The sequence below is a fragment of the Rhinocladiella mackenziei genome (genome assembly GCF_000835555.1).
Source record: "Rhinocladiella mackenziei CBS 650.93 unplaced genomic scaffold supercont1.4, whole genome shotgun sequence".
Lineage (NCBI taxonomy): Eukaryota > Fungi > Ascomycota > Eurotiomycetes > Chaetothyriales > Herpotrichiellaceae > Rhinocladiella > Rhinocladiella mackenziei.
Genome location: NW_013550601.1, coordinates 2,275,370 through 2,289,505, shown reverse-complemented (window position 1 = coordinate 2,289,505; position 14,136 = coordinate 2,275,370). Strand labels below are relative to the sequence as shown.

The window sequence follows — 14,136 nt, the reverse complement described above, 5'->3', positions numbered from 1 at the left end:
CCGTCTATAACCCAACTTCGCACTTCTTAGTCCCTCATACTATAAAATGGCTCCGAATCCTGTCTCATTATCCGACACCGACGACGAGTCTCCTCGCGCAAGCCTTCTAAGCCCATGGAGGCCGCCTCGAGCATCCATTAGTACTGGAAGAAGTTCTCCATTCGTCCCGAGTCGATCGGCTGCATGGCGAGATGAACTCATCAACAATGCAGAGAAAATTCAACGTCGCATGTATGCGATGTGGAGCAAGATGTCTATTCTACAACGAGTCCTGGCAGTTGTTGGGCTTCTTGTTCTCAGTACTGTGGGCATCCTGTTTCTGATTTTCAGCGAAAGCATCTTCGGCTGGCTCGAACCGTTTGCTGAACGCTGGAAACATACCACTGGGGGATGGACCATATTATGGGCACTGATATTTCTGGCTGCATTCCCACCGATGATTGGCTATTCGACCTGCGGGACGACGGCCGGGTTTGTCTATGGCGTTTGGGAGGGATGGATGATTCTCGCGACCGCCACCGTGGCCGGGTCCTTTTGCTCCTTTATCGTCTCCAGAACTGTCCTGAGAAAATGGGTCCACAGGATGATTGCCCACGACAAACGTTTTGCGGCGTTCTCGTTGATCCTGAAACACGACGGGCTGAAGTTGTTATGCATGATCCGGCTGTGCCCTTTGCCTTATTCACTGTCAAATGGTGCCATGTCGACATTCCCTACAGTCTACCCTGTGATGTATGCATTGGCTACAGCAATTGTCTCCCCAAAATTGCTCATCCATGTGTTCATTGGCAGTCGACTGGCTGTGATTGCGCGGACAAGGGAGAAGATGACCATGGGTGATCGGGCCATCAACTATTCCAGTATTGTCATTGGGGCAGTGGTGGGAGCGTTGACTGGATTGTATATTTATCGACAGACGATGGCTCGCGCAAAAGAGCTCGAGGCGGAGGAAGTCGACGACATACGAAACTCAATGCGAAGAACGGGTCATGTTCCACCCCAGTTCAGCGATGACCCTGAAGCGCAAGTGGCTGCCAACACAATAGCACGAGACGATGATACGATGGATTATTTCGATGAGTCTCCGAATGAGAGGTCCGAGTACCATGATGAGACGGATGAGGAAGACGTATTTGGGCAGGGTGACGGGGACGACGAAGAAGTGATTGCCAACATTAGTCTTCACCAGCAAAAGAAATAAAGGCAGGCTTACCTAGAGTTTTGACTTTGCGGGATACAGAATTGGAAAGTTGGCAGCGATAGAGGTTGTGTCGGCCCCGGCATGCAATGAATAGACTTAGCAAGAAATACCCGTATCTCAATCTAAAGCAAGCCCTGATTGACATCCACGTCAAAACATGAAGGTTTTGGGGAAGCTGCTGTCCACCAGACATGCATGCTACATTATTTGCATCCTTTCTGCGATATCTCAGTCTAGCCCGTTCGTTAACCTTCTTTGCGTCTCGCTTTCCTTCTCAGCATTCATATGTCTGATAGTTTTTCACATCTCCATTTTTTGGTCTTCTCTGAAAACTCAGCATCAACCATCCTCTTTGCACGATATTCTCTCTGGAATTGGATAACTTTGTCCTTTTCTTCTTTGGGACTTCTTGGTCCATTCATCACAACGTTCTTGCGAGATCAAAACTTTTGGATAGGGTCGGCCGTCCCACTTAGGGACATTGGTATCCCAAGTACAAATCGATTCTATTCCGTGATCGAACTGGTGGCTCTCTGACAGCCCAGAAAACATAGGAAAGCGTTGCCTCCCGTTGGAGAAAGTATCTGACGCATATGAAATCCTGAAAAGTCTGGGATAGGACTGAGCACCAATGGGATCGTTTTGGCCGATGTACAGTATATATCCTTGGTCAAAACTTTTTTGGATATGCTTTGGGCAGAGAATGCTTGATTTCGTGGTCATTCTTTCGGCCATTTGATCGGACAGTGGAACCAACATATAAGCGCGGTCGGTGACGAAAACAGAGAAATGAATTCAGAAACACTGAGTAGAGTAATCATCATTGGCCCGTGTGGGTGGAGTATCCGAGATGAACCAGTCTAGGATACATTCATGAGCCAGCAAAAAAAAGTGTGGCACCACAGAGCTGATGTGTTAATGTATGCTGTCATGGCTGGGGACTTGGTTTCTCTTCATCAATCACATTTTGGGCCGAATCATACAAGAATGCTGGGAATGTATCATCGCCACGGAGATCGAGGAACTGGTCGGAGTCTCGATGGGCAGGGGGAGCGATTCATCAAAGCCATTCTATCCAAAATGATTAGATCAAATGTCTCATTCCAGTTAAGTCAGTTTGACAGAAAAGTCGAACTTCGTCTGCTTGAGTTCATGAATGGATGATTGAGTGAATTGAATGAGTGGTATCGCGGCAATGCCGCTCATGAAAAGTCACACTTAACAGCAGAGTCGCTGCGAGTGATGAATGGAATTTTGTAGCCATTCTTCTGTTTATACGTGCGGCATGGAATATGCCTTAACGGTCGCTGCTGCGCTTTGGAAGATATCTAGTGCCTCGTAACCTTGGGAAAAGAACGTATCCTGTGTGGAAAGGGAATGATTTTGCGTACTCGTATTCCTTTATTGAACATAATCCATGAACGGACATGCTAGGAGTGTATATATGGAAGCTCTCCATCTAGCCAGATATTGCAAAAAGCCATTCATCCGTCCGTTATGTCACCGATTCATTTTTGAATAGAGTCCTCCCTCTTTTCTCCATGACAACTCCAGCTACGCCTCTTGAAAAGATGGAGCAATAACCAAGAGCAAAAATGAGATCTCGGTATGACCGACAGAACACCGATCCGTATCCGCTGTTGCTGGGGAGATTCGTGTCTTCAATTCATGCATCGTCGTCTTTGGTGGTTCGCCGTCTCCCCATATCGGTAAGTATATCATGTGTAGGAGGAAAAGGTTGAATCTAAATATCGAGAAGCCTGGACGACGCAGATGAAGGTAGAGTGGACTCAATTGATCGAGAATGCCGCACAATGCTTTCCACACAACCGCTTGCCACTCGCGTGGTGAAACTGGGACGGGGATGATTGTGTCGAAGCAGTAGCTAATCCGTCCTATTCTTTTTTCGGAGTGGAGGTTGCAGCTGAGCGTTGCCAGCTTGATCATGCAAATGTTCCCATGCGCACTAGATTCCGAAGACGATCCAGCGAGTCGGTTTATCGAAAACGGCTTATTTGAACATTTTCGACCTAAGAACGTAGGGCGCGGAGCGCCGGGGACGGAGAGACCAAGTCCAGCAGCAACAATGCGCGACCGAGATCAGCAAGAACTGTTCGGCCCAAATGCATTAACGCCACAGGCAGGAAGACAAAGTCAGACGAGACGGGAGGCGAGTAACTTAAATCTTGACATGTCGACCTTCCCTCTCCACAACCTTGACGAGACTCTTATACGTCTCCTCCCAACTCTCGAGGTCGTCTTCCTTGTCCTTGTCTTTCTCCTTGGATTCCTTGCCGCTTTTTTTCCCTCCATCGCGACTGACCATGACAACACTCGTAGGTCGCTTCGTCTGACCGGCAGTGCCCAGTTCCGCGCGGCTAGTAACATAGATGTATGGAACGGCATGGTCCTCGGCGAGCACGGGAATATGGGAAATAACATCCATGGGGGAGATGTCGGCGGCAAGTACGACGATGCCGATGGGCAGTGAGTTGGAAGAAGGCATTGAGTGAGGCGATTTGCGCAGTGCCTTGACAACTTCCTTGACACCACGCTTGAGTGTGCGCTGAACGGCGGCTGTTGACGGGAAATTATTAGTTTGGGGGGCTGGGGACCAGAGACAGTATGATTAGAGACAATGACATACCTTTTTTCACACACTTGAATATCTTCTTCGCACCCTTCTCGTCGGCCAGGGGGTTTGCAAAGGGCACCAATGCGCCTACCGGCTTGGATGGTAGTGCCACCTCTGTCTTCCCTTCGACAACCTCGTCCTCATCCTCATCTCCATCCTCTTCCTCTGCTCCATTCACCTCCTCCACGGCAACTCCCTCGTCGTCCGCTTCTTCATCACTTTCTTCCTTGGGCGCTTTCTTCCCCTTTTTAGCCTTCACCTTCCCGCTCTCACTTTTGAGTTCATTCAGAGCTTTCTCCGCTAGTGCTTTGCGCTTCTCCTTTTTATCCTTCCTGTCTGTTTTGACTTTCTTCACGCCCGCATCTTCGACTTTGACGGCTTTCTTCTCAGCTTTGCGAGCCGCCTTGCGCTCTTCCTTTGACAATTTGGCGTCGCTGGTGGCTTTAGTTTTTGCCATTGTGCGTGGTCGAGGTTTCTTTGGGGTTGAATCTTGTTGGACAAACGGGTTGATATCAGCAATCTTCTGAATAGGCTCCAACCGTAGAGAAGGGGTGAGAAGAGTGGATTGCCACGTCTCCGTCGGAGGGAATTCTTGTGCGTCGAACGCAGTGTGGTGCAGTACGTGAGGATCCGGAACTTTGGTAGGATACTTCCCAGAGAAGGCTGAGTACAGATTCAACTCTCCTGGAAGCAATGAAATACTAGTATCTCACTTCACCCATAATTGGAAAGCCTTTCCCAAAATTTTCGAGAGCACCCACTATATGCTTCTGCGAAGTGAAAGCTCTCAAAATTTTGGGGGCCCGCGGCGCTAGCCGGTTTGGGCGAAATATCAGTTTGGAACCGGGACCGGTCGATTTATCGCGACAGCCATGGTGGCCGTCAAACTAGTATTCTATGCTGTCACAAGAGGTGATATTCTACGGACTGAACCCAACTCCCGTACCATGCTCTTTTCTTCCCAGGCATGCGCTGTTTTGCTCAAAGACCAATTCTCGATGTCTCGCCCTGAAAGAGTTCATTTCTCCTGTCATTGATCCACCAGGTTCATTGTCCAACGTCCCTTAACACCATGCTAACAATGCCGCCCTTTGCAGATCCCAAAGTATTCGCTTCACAACGGTATCCTCATCATGCTGTTGGTCGATCTCGTCCTGGATCCATCGACGCTTTTCTCCCTTGGGTATAAGCTTCGGCAACTGGCCTTTCCGGAACACTCGACAAAGTATCCTCTCGGGGCCTGTCAAACGATCTACCTCTCGGAGCCAACACCTCCTGAGCAAACGCTGACAGACTATTTCGAGAAGAACTCTGTTCGGTTCTGGGAGGACTCTTTGCTCTCTCCTTCTCGGCTTGTCTTTCTTCCTTACTTTGCGAAATTTTTGCCTTCCACTTCCCAAATAGACCTTTTTTCTCGGTTTCCACATTTGGATCTCTTGCCTCGGGCAAATCCTGGTTGAATTGGCCGACGAGTGCTTGCTGGCCTCCTGCATTCAAAGTCTCAGCATGGACTGATGGCGTCTGTTGAGAATCGCCCGTAAAACTCTTCCGTGGTCGATTTGAACTGCCGAGAGAGCTATTGCTTCCTCTCGCACCTGGGTTCTGCCCAAGTGGAGGAGGAGGCGCTAGTGGAGAATTCTCGCCCTTCTTCGTAGATGAGGAAAATCTCCATCTGTGACGACGTTTCTCTTTTTCGGATAATTGCGCTGTATCGTCAACGACGTCGGCCTCTGAATGGTCGGTGAAGGAAGAGCGTGAATGTGTCGAGCCCGGAGGAGACCTGGGCGGCTTTAGGCTGGTTACGTGATTTTGTCCTTCATCTCCAGCAAGGGGTGAGGAGAACTGCTTGGGTGGGGCCGTTTCATTGACAGGAGTAGCCCCTGTGTTCGTCAAAGTAGGGCCCTGAGGCACGGCCAGAGGGTCAAGTCTGCCAGCGCTGCTAACATCTGGGGAAACAAGTGGTGTGTGGAAGGATGCCGGCTCTTCTCCATGGAGCGAGTTCATGGAACTCTGAGCACTCTCGTTGGTGCTTCCCGGGATTCTCTGCTTCTTTTGAAGCTTTCTTGGTTGCCTACCCTGGGGATCCGATGGACCAAAAATGGGTGACTTGGGAAATAGATTGGATTTCTTTCGGTCACGAGTCGCAATTGGAGCCGGGGCGGGAAGAGTGACAGGGCCCGGAGCCTGATTTGAGGCTGGCTGTGCTGCAGAGGAAGGCTGAATGTGCTGTGGGAGAGGCTGAACAGGTGTCAAACCTCTTTTACCACGGTCTTCTTCAGGTATCAGGCCCCTTTTACCGTCGGCTTCATCAGGTTGAACAGATCCAGATCGTGATGACTTGGAATCCGCGCCTTCTCTAGTTGCAACCGCAGTTCCTGAGCTGGCCATTTGAGAGATGACCGTTGGCCCGGTCGAATCCGAGGTATCATTGAACTTTTGAAAACGACTTGAGTTAATGGCTGGGGAGCGTTTGGACGGGACCGTATTGCTTCGAGCTATCCCCCCACCAACTGCAGCGCCTGCAAATGAGGTAACTCCAGATGGAGTGCCGGGACTAGAAACTCCTGGACTGCCCCTTTCTCGCGACCCTCGAGAAGACACGGAAACATTGCGTCTGACACCATATTTTCGTAGACTGTCGGCACCAGCACTAGCGTTCGATGCAGAGCGTCCAACAGGTTTGGGAGATCGCAAAGAGGGAGCACCGCTCTCGACATCTTTCTGAGTTTTCTCGTCAACAGCAGTCCCGGACATTCCAATGAGGAAATTGTCCTGATTTTCAATCAAAAAGATCAACACATCTTGACTAAGCCGATATTCCTGCGGCGACATGTCGTGCGACGGGTGTGAAATGATCCCGGGTTGGAAAATGGCCGCGAGATTGGCGGCAGTCATCCGGTTGAGGTCTGATTTGGACGCGAATACTGCTAACAAATCGAGAATGTAGAGAAGCAGTTGTCGATTCAGAGGCGGAAGCTCCGTGATGAGCTTTTGATATGCGGTTACAGCAGTACTGTGTTCATTAACGCTCAGGTCGAGAGGTTGTATTTCTCCGTCCGCCGCACCAGAAGGCGTTATCCGGCGGAGGGGATCGCGAAACCTTTCGTAGAAATCAAGTGGAACAATCGGTTCCGGTAGCTGATTGAGATAACGACGAAGGATGTTAGCCGCGTCATGGACAGTATAGCCAGTCCAATCGAGTCCTTTGCCATATCTGTCGGGGGAATTGAATATGGTCTGCAAATCCTTGATCCGTTTTGCAGATCCACTGAGTCTGAAGATACCCTCCACATCAGTGGCTAGAGGTTTGTTAACCATGTGAATATGTTCAGAGACATGTTCCTGCATACCTTTCTCTTTCAGAAACACGCCGCATTTGGCCACCACGATGGGTACGTATCCGTAGATGAAGCTTTCGCCGTTCTCGTTTTGTAATGAGATGGCAACATTCGCGTACCTGATGCTCTCTGCGAGAGGGACGCCGAATATTCCTGGTCCAGCCTCAGCTGGTGAGCGGTTAGTGACTGGCCGTTAACATCAAAAGCGTTCTTTTCAAAGGATGATCAACTGTCCGGAATTGCAGACCAACTGGATGACAAGGCGCCAGAGTTCTCTCACCTTTCTCATCTGTCTTTTCCGTTGTTTTTCTAAACTTTTTCCACCATGATGCGAGCTCTCTCTTGGACGGAGGGGATACCGTAGCCAAGGGTGAAGGCGTAGGAGGTGCACCGCGGTGAAGAGATTGAGCGATGGGTGGAGAAGAGGTCGTTGTGCCTGCGCCTCCTGTCGCCATAATGCGACTACAGACGCAGTGCGCGCTTCAACGGACTCCCAGAAGAAAGATCACGGCTTATTTTAAGGCTGACGTGCACTGGTTATGGAAGAAGCACTCAAAATGGATCAACGACAGTCGCGGGCGCGGGAATGTCGGCGTGACGATTTATCTGATGTCGCGCTATCGAAGAAAGATCAGAAAGCCGTCGAGGGCAAGAGGGAGGAAGGTTCAAGAAAGACGATGTTTCTGAGGCCTGGGGGAGAGAATGAGTCGGGGTGTCGAGGCGGATCAGCTGAAGGAGAGGCTGGCCAAGCGCGCAGTAGGGCGCCGGTGCCGATCAAGATAGGAGAGTTTGACTGCAAGGTAGAAATGGCTTCTAACGAAGGATACGGGAAAGCTGGCAGAGGCGGATGAAGTTTGGAGATGACGCGACTTTGGGCGGCTGTAAGGTCAGGGGGTGTTCTGGCAGTGGTAGAGGACGCAGCAACCAGTCAGTGGTGGATAGGAGAAAGAAAGGGTTTGGGTGGGTGGTAGGCACGGAGTATGTAAGAAGCAATGGAGAAGGCACGAAAATCGCCAGTGCCGGTTGTCAGTTGTCAGTTGTCAAGTCGTCAAGGGCTGCTCATCGTCCATACTAATAGTACATGAGTCGACCAGCCTACCAAATTGCCATGTGGCGAGCGGTGCAATGCAATGTATCCATGAATTGGTTAGACAAGTAATGGTGGCAGTTTTCATTAGGCAAAGTCGTCAGAGTTTCAGGCGGAAGAACCTGCAGGGCTTTTTGGCAGAGATGACGGCCCAGCAAGGACCCGGTTAAGAGCACTGGAAAGGAAAATAGACGGCCTCCAGAAGCCACTACCAATTCAGTTAAGACCCAGTCACCACCGGTTGCTTATTTCTTGGTCTTGAGAAATCGCGGCCAGACGGGACTAGTGCTCATCCCATTCCCAGGCTGCGTAAGTAGAGAGTAGTCTTACAAGTACCTGCGGAAGGCTAGTGTTGGCCTTGCTCCGTTCCCCCAATCGCTATATCAATCCTACACCTCCCATACACTTTTCCCAGCGCATCGTGCATTGTGTGTGTCTTATACGTGTCACCACAACGACCAGCGCCCGGTCCTTGAAATCAGGAAATCAAGATATCCATCCCTATTTTTTAAGACATGGCTCAGGAGGCTACCTACATACACATTGCATTGTTGTCTGCCCATATGCAAGCCTCGATGAGCTAGAAATGCACCAAGCCCGTGTCAAACCAAGGAAACACTTGGAACGCTCCCCTGGCCAAGCGCAGCCAAAAGAAACATGGCCACTGTTCTGGTATCTCGTATTCCCTGACATTATCCTCTCGTCGCCGAATGTATGCACAGCTGTAGGCGAGAACAAGGAAACATAATATTGCTGGGCTTGTTGTGCGAATCTGTCCAGCACTGGGTGTTGAACATACATATTCTGACCGATCTATCTCAGGGTGCCATCACTGTGGCCCCCAATATCAGCCCCCAAACCAATGAGTGCCTGATCTGGGACGACTCTGCATGAGGTCGTAAACGACACCACCAACGCCTCTTGTAACCCAAGGAACAATTGCTGATGTGATGCAGATCCAGCTGGCTCTGTTGATGCTGCCTACGCCTCTCCCATCTAGACTCAAAAATTTTTAAGATCGTCACTTGTGGAATGCGTCCACATTCAAGAAAACCAAACGCCTTGTCAATGCTCTCGTAGCGTCGTTGTGATTCATATTCAAGGCTCGGCGTCGTCCTCAGCAATAGCATCCGCCATTTGAGGTGCCGCCCCACCAACCGTCAGATCCTTGACGGCCTTGTCAAATTCTCGCTGTATGCCATGTTTGACTGCTTCAAGGACGTTGTCCACAGTCATCTTGGGCTTGTATGCGGGCTTTGTACCTTCTTTAAAGACGCCCGTTCTGACCAGAATCGAGTACCAGCTGGCGTCCTCGGCGGTCGCGTCAAACTCATTCGTGCCCCGGATATCTGATTCTGGGGTATCGCCGACAAAATAAACCGTCTCAGGAGGTCGGTTGATTCCGTGAGTGTCTTTCCGCCATTGTTGCAAAAGTCGAGTGGCAAATTGGAAGGTTCCCACCTGGGGCTTTCCAAAAGCAATTGTTTTCAATTCTTTGCCCGTGATAGCTTTAAACATGGCCTCAAGAGAAGCACGAAGGGCCCCCATGCCGATCCGGGAATAGCTGTGGGAGGTCGCCCAGACGATGTCGTTATGGGAGAAGTAAACAGGAGGGCCCTCGTCAAAAGTCTCGGACCGTGTGCCGAGTCGGCCATTCTTACTCATGCAGAGGTCGAGAATGATTTGCGAGTCACCAGCCCAATCCCGGCTATCGGCGAAGACAAAGACCGCTTCGATATCGACCTCTCCATAGTTTCGCTTCTTCGAGTTCCGGAGCTCCTCCTCGGTCAACTTTCTGAACGGCGTGGTATCCTTGTTGTCTTTGATAATGTCTCCCGGGGTGATGACGTCCTTAAATCCATAGCCTTCGGCGACGGTCCGGCATTTCTCACCTTCACCACCAACGACAAGAACAGTGTGATATTTCTCGGCCATTTCTCTCATGGGAGTGTGCCCACAAATGAATTGTCCAGGGGACACTTCCATTTTCAGTTGATTGGAGAGCTGGATGCAGCGCTCTTCTTCGGTCTTGCCACCTCCATTGGTCACGAAGATGTAAGGTCTGTTAAACGATGTCAGTACTCTAATCACGCATCTCAAGTTATCCAGCTTCCAGGACGACACGAACACTTTAATACCCCATTCGTTTTCCCCATTCAACACCTTCATGGCCTCAATGGCTTCAGGAATCACCTCGCCTCCTCTGATCAGAACGCCATCAATGTCAAAGGCGAAGGCGTATTTGTCGGTGGTTGTGAGGTCTGTGCCATCTGGAGTGACAGGACCAGAATCGTCAGGAGTCGAAGTTTCTGATCCTTCAGCCAAATGATGCTTGGCCATCTCCATAGCCTCGGCCGTCGAATGGGCATTGCTTTCAGAATCCAGTTGATCAGGGGGTGCCACGACGGTAGGTGGCCCAAAAAGGTCGGCACGAGTGGCGCTCTGACTCGAGAGTCTACGTGTCTTGCTTCTGGACTTTCTGGGTGGTGACAAGAAAGTGCTGTCTTCCTCGGCGCCATCAGCCGCCGTGTCGACGGCCTTCACTTCTTCCACTCCCATCTTCGGCGGGAAAGGTTCTCTAAAAAAGTTGAAGGAGACGCTGGGATGTTGCAAACTCAAAGAACGAAGTTGATCGAGGAGAAAAATGGCCCCCTTCTCTGCAGGGCGCTGGGGCTTATTATACCATATTCTGGCCGAGTAAGTCGGCGGCAGTGGATAGAACGGTGAGGCAATAAGAATAACACGTGGGAAAAAAGTGGAAAGGTACAAGATAACCATAACCACGGTTGTGGATAACACGAAAACGCAGGAAGAGACGGTGGTTTGGAGTCTGCCACCATGGGTCGCGATTCGGAAGCCTTACCCATAGAAATCTCTGCATGAAGGCCAAGTGACGTCGACACGATGGAGTCTTTCAGCCTGGTGGGCGAATGAGAAGAAAGTATGACCAGGGTCACTTCAAGGCTCCGACTCGAAGATTTTGTAGCAGATTCAATTTCATGTCGCCATCTGGTACCCGATGGAGAGAGGCGCGAGGCAGTTGAGGCGGGTTGCCTCAAGCATGGGGTTGCAGTAGGTATCTGCGAAGTCCGCAGAAAGTCGGCCGTGGTCCACTTCTGCGAGTGGCTGGCGAGCCAGAGACAGAACAGCTGAGATAATGTGGTCCAGACGGCTAGGAGACAGGAGCCTGTCCGTATATCCGAAAGGCAATCCAGTCAGACTCTGCGATCCTTTCTCTAGGTACTTTGGTGGATGTACAGCGCTTCAATGTGTTGGATTGTCGTGTCTGGCAGAATCTTGCACTCGTCTCGACACGCCATTCGTCATGGTCGACGCCACCAATATCATTAGGATCCATTTGTCACACAGTGGTCAGGGTGCCTAGTCAGGAACGGCCGGGGCCATTCTCGAAGTACAGCTACATGTGCATCGGTGATACGCTCTGGTTCACATTCAAGCCCCTTTTTGATAAATGCTAGCGGTCTGCGCCGCATAATCGGTGAGCAATGTGCGATCTCCTGCCGTTACTTTAGCCTTCTCGCCCGATCCAAGGAATGAGTCGTTCGTGCTGACATTGTTGATGCAATTTTGTCTGTAGCAATAACATTTAATTCTAATCCAAGAGAAAGCGACAAAGAGATCCCCAGGTTCATCAGTGCCACAACTACCAGTATAATCCAACACCTTCGCTGAATAACCAGATCAACGCTGCAATTGATGCTGACGTGTCTCGCGATACCTCGAACCACAATATGCACCGCTCAACTCTACACCGAAATGCTGCTACGTCAGCGCTAGATGTGAAATTCATTCTCCAACCAGTGTTTGACCACCAGCTTTCCCTCTTCGAAAGCCGCTTTCGGAGCTCGCACAATGATCGCAGCGTGACTGTGACTGCTCTTGTGAATGTACACGGGATACTTCCGGAACCCAACGTCGTCGAGGGCCTTGATCATGGCAAACTGTGACGTAGTCAATGCCAACGTAGGAAATTCTGGGGATCTTTCTGATGCCACAATCTCCCTTTTCGACCTATCAGTATCTGGCTTTTCGGAGAGTAGTGATTCTGATGATGTATGGGGAATGGCAGACATCGGGGGAGAACCCGACGCGCCTACCATCTCTTCTGAGCCTTCAGGCAGATACTCCTGCTGCTGAGCCGAATTCACGTTCTCAAATGCGTCTTCCAGGCCCACCCGCATCTCTCTCACCATATACGGTATTCGATATACCCCAAAGCCCGCCCCATCGTGATCACTTTGGTGAAGGTGAATCCGACGACGGCTCAGCAGTGTCTGAACGCAGGCATTGACCAAGAATGCTAGAGTGGCGATGGGAACCAGGATGACCAAAGCGAAAAGGATTGGGGCCCGCCGGGGCAAGGTTTGGCTGTGGTAGCGAAACCGTTGGTAGAAGGTCGGTAATTCGTGCTCTGGAATCAGATCACATGGATGGTCTGGGTCCAATATGACCGGCTCATAGTCTTTCATGTAGTGAAGATTAACTTTGTCCAGGTTGGCGAAGGGATCTGTCCTAGAGATTCCGGTGGTATAGAAAACTGCAGAATGATCGTTGACAATATTGGTGTAAAGCGAGCGGTGTTGGAATTGCGCAAGTGCATGGATGAAGATGCTATCGGGATCTGCCAAAACGCTCAAGATCGGTCTCCCGGTATTGCGGAACTGGTCTATCATGAACAGTTGACGTCCAGAAGTGGATAGTGTCCGCGCGCCTAAAACATTCCACAGATGATTCTGATATCCTGTCAACGGAGTCCTGACGCCCAGATGGGGGGTGACGAAGGTCGTAAAGTTGACCGGAATCATTCTCTCAAAGTATCCCTTATGGTAGAGCAAGCCAATGGCATAGCGAGCAACCAGGCCCCCAAGAGAGTATCCGACCACCGAGAACTTTGTGATCTTGAATCCATCCCGTTCCAGCTCTTCTAGTATATCCTCAATTTCTTTTGCCACTCGTTCGGCGCCGACGTCGATGCCATCGTAAGTGAGGCTACCGTTGTTACGGCGGCAGGAGAGTAAGACGAGTTCGTCCTCGCCGTGGCGTTCGAGGAGCGCCTGGGCGACATAGTTGAGATGGCTCGCATTGCCCCAGAGACCGTGTACAAGCACTACCAGATGGTTAGCCTTACAAGGAGAAGACTGTCGAGACTTTCTCACGGCTTCAGCCATGTCCCAGTTGTAGAAAAGAGCTTGTCTATCGATACTGCGGAGGTCGAAAGGGAATGATGCCATCTATAAGCCCCGGTTGATAAGGTTGGTGGCTGTGCGCCAGCCCCTGTCGATTCAGCACGGATGGATCGCGAGGCCGATTTGCCAGCAAGGCTCCCGCAAAAAAAAAAAAAAAAATTACACGCCCACGTTTAAGGACACGGGCACGCACCGGGGATCTTCTTAACCCCCGACTGGTCGGTTCCAGCTGGCCCCGTGGATGCCGTGGGTGGTGCTGACTCGTTTCCTGGGGCGGTATGGTTTGTCCGGTTGTCACAAGATCCTAGCCTTTCACTGCCCGTTGCAACAGCTGCGTGGGATAGATGGATAAGAAGCCAGGCAAGTGATTGTTCAAACTCCAATACTCAGTCAGTCTCAGTTCGGGCAATATCTGTTGGGGGAGACTACTCGACTTTATTCGTGAATGAGACGAGACAGAGGTACACAGTTGAGCACCAATACCAAGTTTTCCTACTCAATTGGTGGATGAGTAACTTTTTCTCGCAGAGCCTCAGAAAGTACCCTGCCCCGCGCAACGTCTCACAACGTGAAGCTATATCATACTGGCCTGCCCGGAAACGACGGTCCTCTAGTTCATATATTTTTCACGGGACTGCCGTGTGACAATCTGCCGCCTGGGCTCATAA

The 14,136-nt window shown here is 50.6% G+C and overlaps 5 protein-coding genes across 5 annotated transcripts; 1 reads left to right on the top strand and 4 right to left on the bottom strand.

Annotated features, from left to right (window-relative positions):
• Positions 1-46: 46 nt before the first annotated feature.
• Z518_05977 (uncharacterized protein) lies at positions 47-1,201 on the top strand (the record flags this gene model as incomplete). Its single annotated transcript, XM_013416787.1, has 1 exon — positions 47-1,201. The coding sequence occupies one exon, from the start codon at positions 47-49 to the stop codon at positions 1,199-1,201; it is 1,155 nt and encodes a 384-aa protein (XP_013272241.1).
• A 2,179-nt stretch (positions 1,202-3,380) lies between these two features.
• On the bottom strand, positions 3,381-4,293 carry Z518_05976 (uncharacterized protein; the record flags this gene model as incomplete). The annotated part of the gene is made up of 2 exons (XM_013416786.1): positions 3,381-3,778; positions 3,849-4,293. 2 exons carry the CDS (start codon positions 4,291-4,293, stop codon positions 3,381-3,383), a joined length of 843 nt encoding a protein of 280 aa, XP_013272240.1.
• Positions 4,294-4,967: 674 nt separating this feature from the next.
• Positions 4,968-7,629, bottom strand: Z518_05975 (uncharacterized protein; the record flags this gene model as incomplete). The annotated part of the gene is made up of 3 exons (XM_013416785.1): positions 4,968-7,135; positions 7,187-7,342; positions 7,455-7,629. The coding sequence occupies 3 exons, from the start codon at positions 7,627-7,629 to the stop codon at positions 4,968-4,970; spliced, it is 2,499 nt and encodes an 832-aa protein (XP_013272239.1).
• A 1,730-nt stretch (positions 7,630-9,359) lies between these two features.
• Z518_05974 (TIGR01456 family HAD hydrolase) lies at positions 9,360-10,820 on the bottom strand (the record flags this gene model as incomplete). Its single annotated transcript, XM_013416784.1, has 2 exons — positions 9,360-10,323; positions 10,390-10,820. 2 exons carry the CDS (start codon positions 10,818-10,820, stop codon positions 9,360-9,362), a joined length of 1,395 nt encoding a protein of 464 aa, XP_013272238.1.
• A 1,235-nt stretch (positions 10,821-12,055) lies between these two features.
• Z518_05973 (uncharacterized protein) lies at positions 12,056-13,513 on the bottom strand (the record flags this gene model as incomplete). Its single annotated transcript, XM_013416783.1, has 1 exon — positions 12,056-13,513. The coding sequence occupies one exon, from the start codon at positions 13,511-13,513 to the stop codon at positions 12,056-12,058; it is 1,458 nt and encodes a 485-aa protein (XP_013272237.1).
• Between the last annotated feature and the right edge of the window lie 623 nt (positions 13,514-14,136).